Source organism: Lepidochelys kempii, chromosome 2 (assembly GCF_965140265.1).
Source record: "Lepidochelys kempii isolate rLepKem1 chromosome 2, rLepKem1.hap2, whole genome shotgun sequence".
In the NCBI taxonomy this organism is placed as follows: domain Eukaryota; kingdom Metazoa; phylum Chordata; order Testudines; family Cheloniidae; genus Lepidochelys; species Lepidochelys kempii.
Window position 1 is genome coordinate 82867573 of NC_133257.1, and position 20165 is coordinate 82887737.

Sequence of the window (20165 nt, forward strand, 5' to 3'; positions counted from 1 at the left end):
CTTGTTCTGCCAGAGCAGTGATTCCTGAACTATATTCTGTAGAGAGCTGGCTGGGTATGTGTGATGCTTGAATATGACCATTATTATCATTGTTTCTACAACTGTTATGCAGTTGCAACAAATCTTGTACAAAGTATGTCACAAGGTGTAGACGGAAAAGTTATGATTTGCTAAGTATGATTACCCTGTTTATATGCATGTATCATTTTTTGAATCTGAAGTTATGAATATTGGCTATGTACAGGTATCTTATACATGTGTTGTATTCCTGGGTAACATCCAGCAGCAGACAGAATTTACATTGGTGCAAGACAGCTGTGGTATTGATGGCCCATCGTGGACACTAAACTCTCACAATGGGGCATAGAAGAAACTCATCCTGCCCAGATAGTTCTTCCTGTCCACACCTCAGTCTCGGAGAGGCCCATGGCCACTCCTTGTGAGTTATCAAACCACGATGTAAGGACATGTGATATGCAGGGAAGCCCTTTCTACACCATCGCTCCCACCTGCTAGTGAGTCAAAGCGCTTTGGAAGCATGGCCTTGAGCCCACCCTGCAACAAGCCTGATTCCTGCGCCCCCATCACCAGCTAGAGGGCGGCAGGATCCTCCTGAATGCAGATCTCCCCACCCCCACCCCACCGCCACATCCCTGCCTCTCTAGCCCCCTGCCCGGGTGCGGCTCTTGCCCGCTGTCACAGCTGTCTCGCCCCGTCCCCCACTGCAGTAATCTCCGCCCGAGCGCACGGCCCCGGCCTTGGACCACCGGAGGGGAGGGCAGGGGCGGAGCAGTCTGGGCAGCCGCAAGGAGAGGAAGCTTCGCGGCAGCTGGGGCTGCCCCGGAGCGTTCCGCTGGCTGCGGCATCGGCACCGTCTGGATCTTGGGGAAGCGGCAGGAACGGGGTCAGCTGCCGGACTCCTTCCCCCCGTGCTTCCCTAGGGTGTATGCGCCGGTCCCCAGCCCTGCATCGCCGGGCGCTTCACCCCCCCCCCCAGTGTGTGTGTGTGTGTTTGTTGCATCCCGCCGACCAGTGCTGCCTTTGCTGCTATGAGGCTGCTGGAGACCGATCTGCAGGTGCTGACCCGGGAGCTGTCCCTGTACCTGGAGATCCAGGTGCCGGTGGGGCTCTTCGGTTCCGGTGTGGGCTTGTCCCTGGTGCTGGGCTTCACCGCCGCCTTCGCCTGCTATTACCTCAATAGCATCGCCAAGGTGAGTGGAGACAGGCGCGGTAGGATGGTTCTGGGGGTAGAGGACAGATAATGCTCTGACAGCTTTACAGTAGGGTCACCGTCAGGTTAAAACGCTTTTTTAAAAAGGCAAATGTCCTCGGCTCTGATACAAATCGCCGCTCTCTCGCTAAAGCCAAGAGGAGTTTGCAAAGCGCAGGGCACTTCAGCACTCGCCCCCTTTCTTCTGGTCTGAAGTTTCTTTCACCTTTGGACAAGTAAAAGCAAAGCCGCGTTGATTCCGCTTTCTAGGCGGCTTCCAGTCAATGTCACTGTCGCCTGCCCTAGAAGGGTGCTCCTTTGTTTGGGTTGCACACACTGCCGGGGAAATGCTCATTTGCTTACACAAACTGATTTACGGGATTTTTAGGTTTATTAAGTCTATCTTTTCGTATCCAATTTTTTGGGAGGGTGGGCAGGGGGATGGTGAGAAAATTGCCCTGACAGCATCCTTTTGTCAGTTTCAGTAGACAGACCATGGGTACAAGGAGTGCTGGAAGGAGAAATTAAGAAAATTCTCCCCCTTCTAAACCATCTATTCTCTGGCTCTAAGCATTTACTAACATTGCAGCCAAAGAAAGTAGTTTATCTTTCTCCTCTGTACAATTTTTCTGTTCCCTGCATTGTCATTAGTTAGATATACATACTTTGATATGCAGCTCAGACACTTCTATATTTCCTTCCCTGTATTTCACAAATAATTGACTCTGAAAGGGTTCACTCACCACAGGTGCACCTCCTTGTGGCTGGGTTATTATTTTTTTACCCCATCTGGCACTTCTGTTGGTCACCCCTGTGTCTGAATTGGATGCTCCCTTTTAACTCAGCCTTCTGACCAATCCCTAACCCCACTTCCAGGGTAATCCAGTCACACCAGACAAGCTGTCAGACACCACCTCAGTGGGTCTTCCGTTGCACCTCTAGGTCCTGCACCACTTCCCAGAGGCTGGTAGGGGAAGCCAGGCCCTCCTGCTAATCCAGGGACAAGTCTGACTAGCAATCCAGACCTGCTCAGTCTCAGTTGTTGTTTCCCTGCTCTTTCCTACCCCACCGCTTATCCCCTGCCTGTCTCTGTGTTTATCAGCAGAGTTTCCTCGGCTCCCTGTGGCTACATCACCCCCTCTAGACCTCTTGTGAGACTGCCTAGTCCAGGACAGGACCCCAGGTCTTACTCTCCCCCCAGCTCTCCTCCTTGCCCCTGACTAACTCCCTTTCCCTCTAGAGCAGTGATTCCCAAACTGAGGTTCGTGAACCCTTGGGGGTTTGCAAAATGTATCAGGGGGTTCTCAGAAAAAAATTCTGTAATAGTGGACAGAGCCATCCCTAGGGACCCTGGCCGCCGGGGCAGCCCGAGCCCTGTGACCATGACTTCCTGGAAGAACAAGTTTAAGCTTTGTTGTAGTCGTGCGTTGTTTGGCTGAACTGCTCAAGACCCGAATCCTTGTGGGAGGAACTCTTTATCTGAGCTGGCTTCTTAAATACCTACATGCTGTTTCACATCTGGTACTCTTTGATGAAACATGTAGGAGGCTTAATCGAAGTGATATGAGCTACAAAAGTGGAATCTTGGAAGAGTGTTGCCATTTTCATAATGTAATAAAATTAATAATGTAATGATAAATAATAATGTAATAATAAAGTGTGTAATAAGCATGTCATAAAAAAACTAATTATTTCCAAGATCACTGCTTCTATAATTTATGCTCAGATAAGGGAGAAAATTCCTGGAAATATTCATTTTTAGGAGGTTCACGAGATTTGATATTTTCGTGAAAGGGGTGTGGTGTTTAGATGCTGCTTGTAATTATTAGAACTGGGAGCACTGGCTGTTGGGAGTCTGAAAGGACAGGAAACAGGAAGTGGGGGGAAGATGAGGAGGCAGAGTAAGAGCTACCAAGGGTGCAGCAACAGCTTGGTAAAGAGGTTTCCACTTTAAAAATAAAGTCCTGTTGAAGTTTGTTAGTACCTTGCTTGGTTGCTACAACATTTTGGCAATGAGGATGGATCTTCTGCCTCTGAACCCACCTGCACCCTTTCTGCAAAGCCCAGGTGAGCCTCCAATTGCTTTTACTGCCTGGATCCGTATGTTTGAGACTTATCCGCTTGCAATCGCTGCTACAGAGATTTCTGAAGTAAGACAGCGTGCTGTGCTAATCCACTGCCTTGGAGCAGAAGGGCAGTGTATATTTTACACTTTTCCCATTGCAGATGGTAAATATGAGACTGCACTCACTGCATTAAATAACATTTTTGTGCCAAAAGTGAATGTAGTAGCTAATCGCTACAGATTTCGCCAGTGTGAGCAGAAAACAGGGGAGACTATAATGCAGTATATTGCTTCCCTGAGGAGTCTGATTGTAACTTGTGACTTTGGGAATATGGCAGATGAGATGATTAGAGACCAGCTCATTGTGAAAACAACCATGCTTCATGTAAGAGAACGTTTACTTCTAGAACCACAACTTACACTAGAAAAAGCAATAACCATTGCTACCCAGATTGAGTCAGCTACAGCTGAGCAGGGATACAGGAGGCACAGTCCAGGCTGTGACTCCTTTGCAGAAAAGTTCACTATCGCTGCAGACAAATGATTACAAGGAGAAAACTAATGGAAAACCACCGAATCAGCAAATTCAGAATACAGTAAAAGAATGCTTTCACTGTGGATCCCCACAACACCTTGAAAGCTACACAGGATGTCCGGCAAAAGTAGCTCAGTGCAATGATTGCAAAAAGATTGGGCATTTTGCTAAAGTATGTCGCAGCAGCCAGTTCAATCAACAGGTGCATTCCGTTACAATACCAGATGTTACTGTGCTGAGCGTGGACAAAATCACTACTGCACGTATTCCAGAACAAATAAAGTGCACAGTAAACATTTCCGCCATACCCTCAGGCAAATCACACTCTATTAAGCTAATGTTGGACACTGGCTCAGCAGTATCTATACTACCTGATTCCATCTATTTGCATTACTTTAAAGATGTGCCTCTTACTGAACCCAAACTTCACTTGGTGTGCTATTTGAAAAACCATATTCCAGTACATAGCTGCCTGCCAGCAATTGTTACTTTTGGTGATTGCTGTGTAACTGCAGAGTTCTACATTGTCCACAAAGGCACTCCTATCCTTGGCAGAGATTTATTGGCTGCTTTAAATCTCAGGGTAGTTAATGGACGCATTGATCTTCCTCAGCAAAACACTCTTGTGGTACACACACCAGTTTCAGCTGGGCCCAACACCAGGTTGAGGAGAAACTCGGCTGTGCATATGGGTTTCTACATAAAGTTAAAATGCGGAATAATGTGATGCCTGTATGACAGAAATTACGGTGCTTACCATTTTCAGTCAGGGAAGCTGTTTCAGAGGAACTTAGAAAACTTGTTCAAGAGGACCATTCAAGAATTGTTCAAGAGAACATTATTGAAGAGATTAACTCCTCGGAATGGGTTTCACCTTTAGTAGTGATGCAGAAGAAGGATGGAGGCATTCGCCTTTGTGTGGACTTAAGGGAGCCAAATAAAGCTATTGTGATTGACAGCCATCCTCTTCCTCACATAGAAGAAGTATTTGCAGAACTCTGTGGAGCAAAGATGTTTTCTACTCTTGATTTGCAGACCGCATACTACCAGGTTATGTTGCATGAAGATAGCAGAGACCTCACAGCATTTATTACCCATGAGGGACTATTCCGTTTTAAACGTGTCCCATACGGTCTTGCATCAGCCCCAAGTGCCTTCCAAAAAATGATGTAATTGATTCTGAAGAATCAACATGGAGTTCAGTGCTATTTGGATGATATTATCGTGTTTGGAAATACTTTGGAGGAGCATGACAATAACTTGCAGTCGGTACTAAACTGCATCAGCAAAGCAGGCCTCAACCTCAATAGGTCCAAATGCAAATTTAGACAAACTGAACTCTCCTTTTTGGGGCATACAATTTCACAGGCTGGACTAAAACCTGATCCAGATCATATCCTGGCAATTTCAAATGCTCCTCCTCCAACAGATTTGCAAACCTTACGTTCCTTCTTGGGTCTTACCTCCTGACATGCAAAATTCATTCCCAGTTATGCTTCTGTCATTGAATTGTTATGAGAATTACTACAGAGAAGTTCAACTTTAGTGTGGACAACGGATGCACCAGCTAGTTTCGAAACGGTGAAAGACTTGATTGTACATAGTCCAGTATTTGCACTATTCACTCCTGCATTGCCCACAATTGTAACTACTGATCCTTCTGATTATGGACTTGGGGCTGTCCTCACACAACTTCATGAGGACAACACAGAGAGGACTGTTGCATTTGCTTCAAGGACACTAAGTAATGCTGAGAGAAAATATTCTACAGTCGAAAAAGAAGCACTTGCTTGTGTTTGGGCTACTGAAAAATGGAGAACTTACCTGTGGGGCCGCATGTTCAAGTTGCGCACAGACCGCAGCCTTTTGACAACGTTGCTCACCACAAAAGGACTGGGAAGAGCAGGATATCATATTGATAGATGGTCTGCAAGACTACTCGCTTTCAATTATGAACCGGAATGTAAGCCTGGAAACCAAAATGTGGTAGCTTATTGCCTTTCTCACCTGCCTTTGCCTTCACCAGATGGTCTACTGGAGGATGAGGATGTAGTAGTTACGCTTATTATAAGCACTCTTACTGCAGTTACAAAAGTACAATTTCAAGCTGCTTGTTCAGCGTGTCCAATTCAACAAAAACTATGGGAATTTCTGATAAAGAGATGGCCCAGTAACCCTAAAAACCTTGACCCAGTTTTGCTGCCTTATTTTAGAGTTTGGGATGAACTTTCTTTGCTTGATGGCTGTGTGCTATGAGGTACACACCAGCTACTTGTGCCAGAAGAATTACAGTCAAAACCCATACACCTGGCACACGATACTCATCAAGGAATTGTCAGAACCAAACAATGACTACGGGATCTGTATTGGTGGCCAGAGATGGACTCTCAAACTGAAGCACTCATACAATCCTGTGTCACTTGCCAAATGCATGATAAGGCAGCAGTGACATGTACCCCTCCATTACAGCCTGTTCCTCTTCCTGAATCTGCCTGGGCAAAAGTGGCAATTGACATTGTAGGACCCTTTGATACTGCTCCAAAAGCCATCACCTTAATAGACTATTTCAGTAAATGGCCTGAGGTAGCGTTTACATCGCAAATCTCTTCTGCTACAGTAATTAAGTTCCTCTCTTCAGTTTTTAGCAGGGAAGGTAACCCCAAAGAACTGGTTTCAGATAATGGTAGTCAATTTACTTCCCTGGAGTTTGAAACTTTTCTAGCAGAGAGGAACATTTTACACAGAAGGTCATCCCTATATTACCCTCAAGCCGATGGGGAAATCGGTTTAACAGAAGTTTGAAAAAGAGTTTGCAAAAGGCTAAACTGGACAGGCGATTGTGGATAACCTTCAGTACTGATTTCTTGTAAGCACCCGGGCTACACAACATGCCACAACGCAAAGATCACCCGCAGAGTTACTGCATGGGAAACAGATGAACATCTACCTGCACATCTACCAATGTGATATATGCCATCATGTGCAAGCAATGCCCTCTGCCATGTACATTGGTCAAACTGGACAGTCTCTATGTAAAAGAATAAATGGACACAAATCAGATGTCAAGAATTATAACATTCATAAACCAGTCGGAGAACACTTCAATCTCTCTGGTCACGCGATTACAGGCATGAAAGTTGGATATTACAACAGAAAAACTTCAAAACCAGACTCCAGTGAGAGACTGCTGAATTGGAATTCATTTGCAAATTGGATACAATTAACTTAGGCTTGAATAGAGACTGGGAGTGGCTAAGTCATTATGCAAGGTAACCTATTTCCCCTTGTTCCCCCCAACCCCCTATCGCTCAGACGTTCTTGTTAAACCCTGGATTTGTGCTGGAAATGGCCCACCTTGATTATCATACACATTGTAAGGAGAGTGATCACTTTAGATAAGCTATTACCAGCAGGAGAGTGGGGTGGGGGGAGAGAAAACCTTTTGAAGTGATAAACACCCATTTTTTCATGATCTGTGTGTATAAAAACATCCTCACTGCATTTTCCACTTTTATGCATCCGATGAAGTGAGCTGTAACTCACGAAAGCTTATGCTCAAATAAATTGGTTAGTCTCTAAGGTGCCACAAGTACTCCTTTTCTTTTTGCGAATACAGACTAACACGGCTGCAACTCTGAAAACTGAACATTGCTGGACTGTAAAAGGCACGACCTGATGCCCCAGCCAAGGATGATGTGAGAAAAACAGTTGAACAGAACCCAGCAAAGTATAAGGCTTTCACAGACAAGCGGCGGGGTGCTAAGGAACCAAAGTTTGAGTGTGGTTCCTTCGTTAGAATACGAAAACCTGGAATTTTACACAAAGGGGACCATAAATTCACAGCTCCTCTTAAAATTATAGAGAAGAAGGGACCTTATACCTATCTACTTTCTGATGGGCGGGTATGGAATGCTTCTTATCTTGCACCTGCCTATGCACCAAGAGGAGATTATGCCAACACCCAGTCTGCATTGGATGACTTCACTGTAGTATCAACACAACAAGACGTTGCACTGGAACAGGGGCTTGAGAGACGGCCTGTCAGACCAGATGACCACCTGTCTGGACTAGAGACAATGTTATGTAGTATCTAGTGTTTTCAGTGTAATATTTCTGCCAACAGTATAGTGTCTTGTTTCATATTTGTTCCTGTGGTTAGAACAACAATGTTTATTTTAATTGGGAGAGTGTCTTAAGGGAGGAGGGAATGTGGTGTTTTGATGCTGCGTGTAATTATTAGAACTCGGAGCACTGGTTGTTTGGAGTCTGAAAGGACAGGAAACAGGAAGGGGGGGAAAAGTTGAGGAGGCGGAATGAGAGCTACCGAGGGTGCAGCAGCAGCTTGGTAAAGAGGTTTCCACTTTAAAAATAAAGTTCTGTTGAAGTTTGTTAGTACCTTGCCTGGTTGCTACAACAAGGGGTTAACGAGTTGTTAAAGTTTGGGAACCACTGCGCTAGAGAGTGACTACAGACCTCCTCCTTACAACCCCTTCCTGCTCGCACTTCCTGGCTTTATACTATTAGCCCAGCTCTGCTCCCAGCTGGGCTTTGTCTGCTATTAGGCCCTATCAAGCCCCAGTTCTCCAGGTACAGCATCTAAGGTTAATTGACCTCACCAGTCCCACCTTAACACAGTCAGGGCTTGTGTGGGGTGGACCCCACTTCACAGACTCAAATAATTTGGATGCAATGAGCCAGATCTTCATCTGGTGTAATTTACACCAGATAAGGATTTGGCCTGATGTTTCATTTCTTGAGAAAGTACAGGAGACACTGTATGTGATTACTGGGAATATACCCAGAGGCTTTTCCACCAAAGGAAGGATGGCCTTGTGGTTAAGGCAAAAGACTGGGTGCTGGGAGAATTTGGTCCTGTTGCTGGCTGGGCTTTAGGCGGTGTCTAGCACTTTCTTCAAATTTCCCACTGTTGCACTACTGCTGAGAAGCTAGAGAGGACTAAGTAACATCTTGTTTAAAATACTAGCAGCTTGTCAGCACTAGCATTCCCACAGACCTCAAACTTCCTGTACAAAGAGTGTGTTTGTGTTTCTTTATTTCCCCATCTGTGAAATGCGGGTAATAATATTTGCCTGTTACACAAGCTTTTTTGGGACATAAGTCATATTTGCAAAGTGCTTTCCATCCTTTGATGGAAGGCATTATGCCAGCATAAACTATTTTTCATGAGAGTATAAGTACTTTAATAACCTGTTTTAGAACCATCTCATGAATCCATAATGTTTAGAATCAATAGTGTTGTTCTTTGCTTTTTGCTGGTGCTTTTTGATGTACTTATGTTTTTAAAATGAAAGCAAAAATTAATTACGAAAATAAATGAGCTCGCTGGTAGAGAATGAAACAGCCTTGCCTGAGTTTTGTTAATGGATGCTGCATACCTGACTGTGGTCTCTCTTCCTAGAAACCTCAGTTGGTGACTGGCAGTGAGAGCTTCAGCCGCTTTCTCCAAGAACATTGTCCTGTAGTGACAGAAACTTACTGCCCCACAGTATGGTGCTGGGAGGGCCGGGTGCAGACCCTCTTGCGTCCCTTCATCACCTCAAGACCCCCAGTGGAGTATAGGAAGTGAGTGCCTCTTTCTTGCAAGTTACTAATTTTTCTGCAGCCACATTATCATCAATGCTGATAGTATTTCATGTAACTAGTAATTTAGGAACCACCAGAACTCAGATACCACAGTAATGCTTGTGGTATAATAACCTAGATAGATGTATATGTCTTAGGTAGTGTATACCATACCTTGGGGGGAGAGGGAAGCATACTGTTACTCTTTTTCCCAGCTTAAAAACTGCTCCTTTAGTATTCCTTTTAACTCCCCACCAGAGCCAAATTCAGCTCTTTGGTAAGTAGGCACAACTCTTCTGAGTGCCAGGGATAAATCTTGCCCCCAGGTTTATCCTTTGTTCTTGGATGCTTGAGTTAGGACATGAATAGGTATTTATATTTATTGCTCTTTCTCTAATAATCTCCCTTACACACACATGGGGCTCAGTCTTCAGGTCCTTCAAAGCTGCATTTGGCACAGGCCCCGAGGGTGAGGGAAAAGTGGTTTTATGTCACCTTTACAACTTCCCTGAACCTGGGCCCAGGCAGATGCTACTTCAGCCCCTTGTGCAATGTTGAGTAGCTTCAGCTTGCACCAGCTCCCAAAGGGATATTCTAAAGGACAACTAGGATGGCTGGAGCACAGAACTGCTTTGGCCAGACCCTGTTTTCCTGCTCCACAACATTTCCTTTATTCCCGGGTCTGTGAGGAAGGTGGATAGATCTGGGAACACAGACTTTGTGCCACTCAAGCTTTGCCTCATGCAAGAAGAATCCTCAACTGGCCATGTAAAGCAGCTTTAAGTCTGCTTCTTGTTGCTGAAGCAGTGCAAAGCAGACTTAGCAGGGCCCAGGATTTGGCTTATTCACTTTAAAATATGTGATTCATATTCACTAGTGCTACTAGTGTTGTATTGCTGAGGAAAGAAAAGTTATACGTAAGGCAGACCTCATTATGGTAATTTGTAGAGCATTTGAGTGTTTGTTCACTTTCTTCATCAGAAAGTTGCTAGATGACAGGGAAAATACAGTATGCTTATAAAACTGACTCAAAACTTCATCTGATGGTTTAAGCCTTGCTTGGTTTCTTGGCATATTATCAAGTTTGTTGCAGTCTTAACACAGATGAGTTTTAAAAGTACTAACTAGCAAAATTTGTAGACATAGGGCAGGGGTTCTCAACCTGTGGCCCGTGTGCCACTTACAGTCCAATCAACGCAGAGCTGTGGCCCATGTGATATCCTCAGGGCCATACAGGTAGCATTGGATGCAGCCCACATAACATGTTGTGGGCCGCATATGTGGCCCAGAATGGTAAATAGGTTGAGAACCACTGACATAGGGTGACATCCTGGCCTCATTTAAACAATGTGTGTTTCTGTCAATAAAACATACACACACACAGAACCCCCTTAACTTACCAAAACAAAACCCACTACACACATTTCTCCCCCAAGGAGATGATGAGAGAAAAAAACGTGTGACAGAAGTTAGTCACATTGCTTAATTTCCTACTAGATGACATTCATACTACAGTGACGAGCATGTTATTAGAATCTCTATAGAAGGCAATGGCAAAACTCCCATTGACTTCAATGGGACCAGGATTTCACCAGTAATTCACAAAGGACTAGATCCTGAGCTGGTGGAAATCAGCATAGCTCCGCAGAGGAAATATACTGACTTACACTAGCTGAAGGTCTGGCCCTTAATGAATTACAATTACACACAAATTTTGCTAGCTAATACTTTTAATACTAAAATAAGATTAAGGATATAAATTCCACAACTAATATTTTCTGAACTGTAAATACCTTTCATGGTACAGTTAAAAAAAACCCTAATCAATATTGTCTCTTGAACTGTTCCTTTCAGTGAGCTTATTAAAACAACAGATGGAGGACAGATTTCACTGGATTGGTTTGATAATAATGACAGCATATGTTTTCCGGATGCCAGCACAAGACCCACTATCCTATTACTGCCTGGCCTCACAGGAACAAGCAAGGAATCCTACATTCTTCACATGATCCAACAGAGTGAAATGCTGGGATATAGGTACTCCTAGCTTCACTGGCTAGCGTTTTGCTTGTTCAACTAAAATTGTTTGTATGTGTGTGTGTATAAGATGTCTACTAGAGCAAATTATATCTACAGAAATAAATTACATAGGATAATATTTGATAATAATAAATAAGAATTGTATAGAGCACTGTATGGGCCTATTTCTCTACTGCCCTCCACCTCATGCAAAGTGTGTGCAAAATGCAAGATGTCAGAGCAGCAGCTTTCAGACATACTTTGCTCAGGTGTAAATTACCACACAAGGTGTAAGGGAATGGAAAATGATTCCCTTAATTATTTATAAACGTGTCTTATTCATTCTTTTTGTAAGCTTTCCTTTGTTCCTTCAAGAGGAGGGCTGTTGTGTTGAGCTCCAAACAGGCGAATGTGGAGGGGACTGTTGGGGTTGCCAGCTCAGGCAAGGGCTACTGGATCCATACTTACTCAGATCCAGTGACCACAAGCCCCTATCTACTGTGTGTAGAGTGGCAGCATTCCAGCCCTATAACTGATGGTTAAGGGGTAGATTTTGTCATGCAAGAACTGTTCTGCCCATAGCCCACTTATTCAGGCTTATTCAGGCATAAAGTCCATCTTTTTTGCATGTAATCAACTTTTTGAAAAACTAAAAGTTTTTAGAGTAGAGAGGAAAAATAAAACAATAAGATTTATCAAGAAAACTAAAGATCTTTAAATCAAGGTAATTCTTACTACCAGAAAGCTTTGCCACTATCACTAGGATCAAATAGAGAGAGGTCCATGCTGCACCGATTGAAAACTCCCCTCCGCAACAACCCATACAAAACTCTGGGGTGTTTAGATCTGTGGTTTTGGTTCTGGCTCATGTCTACTACCAAATAAACATAATATAGGCTGACTCTGATTCTGCAATTTGATCTTCATGGGCAGATACATGTCCATATAGAGCCCAATTGACTTCAGTGAATCTCTGTGCAGGCGTAAGAGTCCATCCACGCAGGTAGGATTGCAGGATAAGAACTTTACATATTGAGTAAATAAATTTAGACTTCTTATTGGAACACATTTCTTTATGTATTTCCAGTACATTTTTTTATTTTTAAATGACCTTTAAAAATAAAAGTGTAATCCTAAAATGATTCTTGTACACATCTATACAATAAACAATGTATATATTCAGATTTACCTTCTCAATTTTTAGATGTGTGGTTTTTAACAACCGAGGAACTGCTGGTGAGACTCTCTTGGTAAGGATCAATTTTTTAAAAAATAAGAACTTTCATTGTGTAGACAGCATGTATTGAAGTCATCAGTGTTAATTCTTAGGGCTGGATTCTAATCTAAGATGACCACGCTTGATGTGGCTAACTAATAAATGACTAGTATAGAATCTAATCTGTAGTTGACAGAGTGCATATCTCTAATTATATTTATTCAGATTAGGATAGCACCCATCTTCAATTTTTAACCTCAGTTCTTATAGTGGAATATGCTAAAATGTGGTTGGTCAGTTAGGGCCAGATCAAAAGCCCTGGAAATCAATGGAAAGATTCCCATTGACTTCTATGAGTTTTGGGTCAGGCCCTTAGTTCTTGATTTTATAACTGGCATATATTCACCTTTTAAAAAGGCTATTCATTTCTTATATGGCATCTACTTTACTTATAGGGGCTCCATGTTCCTTGATAAAGAGCAAACCATAGACGTTTAAAGTTCAGAAATCATACTGTCATTTTCTGAATTTTGGATGGTTGGATGTCATCAATAAAAATGCTTTGTGATAGCTGCTTTTCTGGAGGATAACATGACTTTTGCAGCAATAAATAAATGTACTATAATCTGCACAATACAGATGGAGTGTATTCCATTGATGTATTTCATTTTATAAAGATTTGAATAATTTAATATCTCTACCAGCAAAATTAATATCTTTTGTATTTTCTTCTCCAAAAATACTATATTATCTAAATGTACATTTGTAATTTATCCATTGCAATATTTTCTAATGTTTTAACACATAAATCAGAAATAAGCAGTGGCAGTTACTTTAAACTGAATTGTCTGTATGAATTTTAACTGGACCTGGATAAAATTTTTAAAAACTTTGCCATTATTAACTGACCCACCATTATGCATTATTGTATGAATGAACCAGTTTTATCTGAAACATTTTGTTTTTTGATATAAGCCTACTTTTATTTTTTTCCCAACAATTACAATACAAGATGAGCTACTAGCAGAAGTTGTTTTCAGGATTTACACAGCACATTATTTTAGAAACTAGTGATAAATTACTGAAAACTTAAAGCTAAGAACTTTTTGCAGCTAGGCTCAAGATGTGCTGAAATATTGCTGAATAAGCTTTGTTTCTTCATATATATTTTGTTGGCAAGTTCTGCAGCTGTTATGAGTGTGCACAATACTGTGTATTGTTTGCATTTTTTTAATCCACTGATTTTTAAAACAACTTAAAATGCCCATTGTGCTTTCTCTTAACCCATTAAAATGTTTCAGTGAAAACACTGCCATGTTACTTTTCTGCATACTTTTGGAGATGTATACACAAAGCTGTTTTGTGACACACAAAGTCCTTGTTGATGAATTTCAGATTCAGTAAGTGAAAAGATCTCTTGTTTCAATGCTTTGTGTTTATTTCAGTGTAATCGGCTTAACATATTTTATAAGATCTTACTATGGACTAAAACGGCTGAAGTTATAACATTTTTTCTGCAGGTTTTTTCCCCCCACATATTTATATAAAATCCCCAAGTAATGAGTCTGAAGCATAGTCAGGCAACATAATAAAACGTAGTCATGACAATAATTCTTGTTCTTGTCTTTAGAGAGTGATTTAACTTTAAATTTCCATTATACAATGCCTATTTAAAGGATCAGGACTTAAAAAATACTGTACTATCATTGGTGTTCTGTTGAACGTTAGTTTGTTAGACTGAATTACTGTTTTTAAATGATCATATGTTAGATGAGCACAGGCATTTCAGTTGAAAAAGCAACAGATACGTTTATTTTATTGTTTTAAAATATCCTCATTCAGCACATAGAAATGCACTTGGGTTTCAGAAATTAAATGTCATATAAGCCCAGTATCTCTCTGTTTTTACAGGATTTAAGTCAAGCATACTTTCTTATGAAAAACATTGTAATCTCCTTAATGAAAATAATTTACTTTTCTTTCTGCAGACTTGCCTATTTAATTGAAATAAAATACATTCACACTCAGTTTATAATTAATTAGCTATAATAAAGTAAGTGGTAACTCATGTCGTTTTAATTATCCCAATCCCAGCTTTTTTCCTCCTTTTGTATTTTATTTTTAACTTCAGTATTTTTATATTCTTGTTAGGTAAATTGAAATTAATTAATTTTGTCTAATTAAATGTATTAAAACCAGCCACAAATTTCCAGGCTGTTTAATTGCAAGCAGTTAGAAAAAAAAAAAGCTGAAAATACATTGTTGCCTCAGGTTCATGAGATTCTGAATGAACAAAACTAAAACATCTTGTATGATATTTTAAATACCTGAGGTGAAATCTTTATCCTGTTGAAGGGGAGTTTTGTCACTGGCCTCAGTAGGGATAGGATTTTTCCTTGGCATCTTTAATAACAAATATACAGTTAAAAATCTTTGTTTTGGCATATATGAAATCCATAGGTTACTGGGTATGTGTGGGTGTGGGTGTGTGTGTTATGGGGGGGTGGGAGCTATTTTATGGATTCTTATTGTGCCTGAGGGTAGATGCCTCCACTTGTACTGCCTTCCACAACCTGAGCAGGTAAAACTATAAAGTCTTGTTTATTCTTTGGGTAAGTGGAGGAGAGATGGGACAATAAGGACCAGGTGAAACTCTCATTGAACGCAGTGGGAGTCTCTCCAGGCTCCAGATCGGGAAAGGATTCCTATTCAGAACTTGAAAAGACGCTTAAAGTTAGCTTGTGCTTAAGTGTTGTCCTGAACAGGAATGGAGAACACACACCCTGAAGTGCTTTCCTAAATCAGAGCTTTAATGAACAGATCTCTTGTTTGGATGCCTTTCAGTGTAACCAGCTTCAAATATTTTTGTATTTTAAACTTCTGCAACAAACTAAGATATCAGAAGTTATAATGCTTTCTTCAGGGTATTCTGCCTGTATTAGAATTGGAAAATGCTCAAAGGGACCGCCTAGTTTAAAAGAGGTTTTAATAGCATTAGTACTAAAGCTATTTTAAACAAGACTTTTTGTAGTACCTAAATATTGACTAGTTTTTTAAAAGTTTCTATATGTAAATTTAATTTTACTGAATATTTACTAGCACATTTAAATGTGGATTAAGATGAAGAAATGGGCATCACACACACTTTAGAAAGTTCTTGTAGGCCACTCTCCTTTCTACATGTTGCAGTCTTCATGATGTGCTTTACTTCCTCATAGATTTTTAACTAGCAATGATGCCTATCAATTTTCGAACAAATTTCAGCTACAGACTCTATGTCCAGAATTTGTCTAGTTAATTTTTGGAAATTTGCAGATATTGAGCATACCTCTCAGCTGTTAGTTATTGTGCTCAAAAATATGACTCCTACTGCCACTTCTTTCCCAAAATTATGTAGGTTCATCTTACTGTAGTTTGATGGGAAATGTTAAGTGTGTCATGTTATGTAAACCATCCAGCTTCCACTTTGGTTTGTCCTTAAGGATGATGCAAATACTTATGCTAGTGTTTTTCCTTGTCGCTCCTTACAGACACCAAGGACTTACTGTGCTGCTAACACAGAGGATTTGGAAGCTGTTATTCATCATTTACACAACATGCATGCCTCAGCTCCATTTATGGCAGCAGGTGTTTCTATGGGCGGGTAAGAATTTATATAACAGAAATCACTTTAATTTAGTTTACCAATCATGAGCTAAGAGTGCTGCTCTTTGGCTGTAGTTTAGTGCAGTGTAATGTTTTATGGAGTGAAATGGAGTAAAAATCGTTAATACAGTTATAAAAATCAACAAAGATCCTAATTAAGGGTTCTGTTTAGCAGGATGCAGTGGGATGGGTGCTCATCTACATGGCTGAATTTCATTTCTCAGCCCCCACAAACAGATTTTGCAAATGCATTAAATCTTATTTGAAACCCATGGGTGTAAAATGGAACTTTTATCCATATAGGCAGGTCTCCATTAATTGTTTCATGATTGTGGAATTTGCCATGGAATTCACCCAGGTTGTAAATTGTGCTCTAAAATCCATTATTTCACTTTTTTAAAAAAAGTAGTGTCCCTATACTTCCTGAGGCTTGTCTAGAATCAGATAAAAGGTTTGTTTTGAAAACCATCTTTAGCTAATACATTTTAAAACCTCAGTATAGACAGGGCAAGTTGCAGTCGGAATTCTCATTGCTAGTAGAGATCAAACCTTGAGGGGAGCCTAGAGTTCACTTTGACTGGCTAAGATGTTAACAATGATTTGACCTGTCTACACCATGATTTTCAAATGTGCTAGCACATTAACTAGCACCTTGAAAAAAACTTTTGTATTTGTCTAGACAAACCCATGATTGCACTGAAAATCCTAAAAATGTGAATTGAATATAACCAATTTAGTGATGTCTTTCTGTGTTGGCAGACAGCCTGAAACAATAGCTCTGAGAGGTGTGAACTGTTCATTCATCACACTGGATTCTTAATTATGAAACCTAAACAGGACAATACAAAGAGTCTTAGTGTTAACTATTTCATTGCTGATTATTTTAGCAGAAACAGCCAACTTGTAGGCCTGATCCAAAGCCTGTTGAAATCAAAGGAAATCTTTCCATTTACTTCAGTGGATTGTGGATTAGGCCCAATGTGCTTATTGCACAATCCCAAAGTGGGGCTGCACCTTTCCAGGTGCCGAAAAGTACTGGGCTGTCAAAACTCCAGCTTCTCCTTGACAGCTGCCACCCTGCAGTTAGACATTGGTCTGTAGAAAAACTGAAAGTGTGGGGCAATGTAAAATAAACAGAAGGTAATATGAAAATAAATAACAGTGGGGCTCCCATGCTGATTTCATTATTCAGCATCAGATCTAATTAAATAAAGCCTCTTGTTTAAAAGTTTGTTGTAAAGTTCTGCCAATTTTCTCTCTGTGTGCCCCAGAAGCTGGGGGCTTGGTTGTAGAACGTTGGTCCACCTTGTTGCAGAGTACACAGGCACTTATTAAAATGTCACAAATCAGTATTTCACAACTTCCTCATTACAGCAACTCTACTTCTATCTGCTCTAAAGGATACAGGAAAGCAGATAAAAAATAAAATAGAGCCAAAAAATAGAGGAAGTGGAGCCAATGTATTATGCTCCTTTCCCTGCCTAGCAGCCTGTGGAAGCCCTAAGAGTTAACTCCACGCTAGCAGGGCTTCTCACTTTGTAGTTAGGGTTTGTTAGAGGAAGGGTGGGCTTCAGAGAGCATCTGTTTTGTATGATTCAGAAGGAGGAAGTAATACTGTCAACAAAACCAGCGAGTTAATGCGGCTAAAAGCAGTATTATTAACACTCACTCAGTGCTGGCCCCTATCCAGAGAAGGGAAGTACAGCACAGTTAGAATGGACAATGTCCAGTGCCAGCACAACTTCTTGGAAAATTGTGCTGCAAGGTAGGAAGGGAATTCTGTGAGTTCAGGAATGAACTTCCGGCACCCTCTGTTCCTTTCTTATGGGATGTGCTGAGGATGGGTACAAGGTGGCTCTCTTTACTGGCATTTACCTACTAAGCCATCCTGACCTTTGCAAGTTATTGGATAATTACAAAAAGAAAAGAAAAGGAGTACTAGTGGCACCTTAGAGACTAACCAATTTATTTGAGCATAAGCTTTCGTGAGCTACAGCTCACTTCATTGGATGCATCTGATGAAGTGAGCTGTAGCTCATGAAAGCTGATGCTCAAATAAATTGGTTAGTCTCTAAGGTGCCACAAGTACTCCTTTTCTTTTTGCGAATACAGACTAACACAGCTGCTACTCTGAAACCTGGATAATTACAGATTTGTTCAGTGGATACAGTTATTGATAATCAGGTAAATAAGTAACTTTGAAGCTTTTAAACCCTATTGGGCCAAATCTTGGTCCCACTGAGTTTTGCTATTGCCGTCGATGGCACCAAGATTTGGACCATTGCAGGGTTTTTGCTGTTATTGTTATAAATACCAAATAAGAAATATCACAAAAAACTATGACAGATTTTTCTGCACTCCCCTTTCCATAGTGTAGCTCATAATGAATAATTCTGTGGAATGGACTCACCTGTTTCAATGTGCCTGTGAGACTAATCTTTATTTCCTTCCAGTTCTGGATTTTTAATCTGGCACTGTTCCTCTTTAGAAACCGTAACCAGTTATGCAAACATGTTTGTTTTTAATATTCAAATGGTGAACTATTTTGCTATGTGTAATTTTGTTGTACCACTAAATTTGTTTGGGAATGTATCATTTGCTTGGGTATTGGATTTGTATTGTTGAGTATGTAGGAGACATACATTTTTTCCCCATAAATTATGGCAAATGGCAGAATCGAGGTGGGTGGGTATAACCTGGTAGATTGTGGTTGAATAGGCTTGATTTGGAAGGGGAACCAACAATCTGTGTTTGTGACTGTCTGTTGCTTTGCATATGTTAGAAGGTGATGAATGTATGGAAATGGATTTACGCTGCATTCCCTCGGGTTGTTGTGGTTTTAAATTTGCCATTGTTCCTTTGTAATCTTAGCTGGTTTTCACTGTGTCTTTGATGTTTGCATCATATAATAGATTCATGATCTATTTCTTTGTCTTGTCACCTTCTCCTCTAGGCTCTGATCTTGCAAAGATTTATGCACATGCTTAATTTTCAGCAATTGAGTAGTCCCAAATCGACTACATTGGGATTACTCACATGCTTAAAATTAAGCATCTTTGTTGTGAATTGGATTACTCATCTGCTTAAAGCTAAACACATGTGTAGGTCTTTGCAGGATCAGGACCTTATAAGAAGCAGCTATTCAAAATCTTCATCTCAAAGTACTTTTAAAATTATTTCTTCAATAATTTTAAAAACTTTCTAAATTGAAAACAAAATACAAGTAGACTCCTGACAGACGTTTAAAAAAATGCAACACGACCCACAACATTTCATAAGGAGATTGCAGAGCGAGAAGAAACTTAAATTTGGCTGATTAAGAAGGAAATAAAACATTGACTTTACTTCCCTGTGATGTACATTTAAATTAAAGTACACTTCTCTTTGACTTCCAGTCTGTATTGTTTTGGAAGGCGCACTGCTCCTCTAGCATGAAGCTTCTCAATATCTTTCCCACCACATATATTCTCCACCTTCCATTTGTGGCTTGTTCTACCACATCAGCATTTTTACTGGCTTAGAAATCAATTGTGGGTTTTTCCACAAGCTCTGTGTATGGGGCAGCAGGTAGCTGTGTTGCCTCCCAGTGTGTGTCCCACGCACACACACACACACACCCCCGCTTCAAGGATGTGGGGATACAAACCTTGTATCAGCTCGATCCCAGACACAGTTTACAACCCCTGGTATGCTGGAATGTACAGCTGTGCCAGCATGTTGCTTGTTACTCATTCTTTCCTGTTTGCTCCCTGCAAATGTTTATAGGGTTGGGATGTACCAGCCCCTGGAGACTGTTCTTCCTTCTGCACTGGTACCCATCACTAGCTGGTGCAGGGGAGGAAGGGGATGGCTTATACTCCAATAGTACCCCGTGAAAGTAGGCAGGATGGGC

At 41.1% G+C, this 20165-nt stretch overlaps 1 protein-coding gene across 3 annotated transcripts in view; it reads left to right on the forward strand.

Moving 5' to 3' along the window:
- The first annotated feature begins 810 nt into the window (after positions 1-810).
- The window catches only part of ABHD3 (abhydrolase domain containing 3, phospholipase), a 31701-nt gene continuing 12346 nt past the window's right edge, over positions 811-20165 (forward strand). For 2 of the 3 annotated variants that reach the window (XR_012156988.1, XM_073329428.1), the window contains exons 1-5: positions 811-1211; positions 9230-9393; positions 11248-11430; positions 12617-12662; positions 16159-16271. Coding sequence is in view for 2 of the 3 variants with exons in the window: in XM_073329428.1 (XP_073185529.1) it covers positions 1050-1211; positions 9230-9393; positions 11248-11430; positions 12617-12662; positions 16159-16271 (668 nt within the window). In the remaining variant the exon portion in view is untranslated. The remainder of the gene's footprint in view (positions 1212-9229; positions 9394-11247; positions 11431-12616; positions 12663-16158; positions 16272-20165) is intronic. The other variant, XM_073329429.1, reaches the window with a different exon arrangement.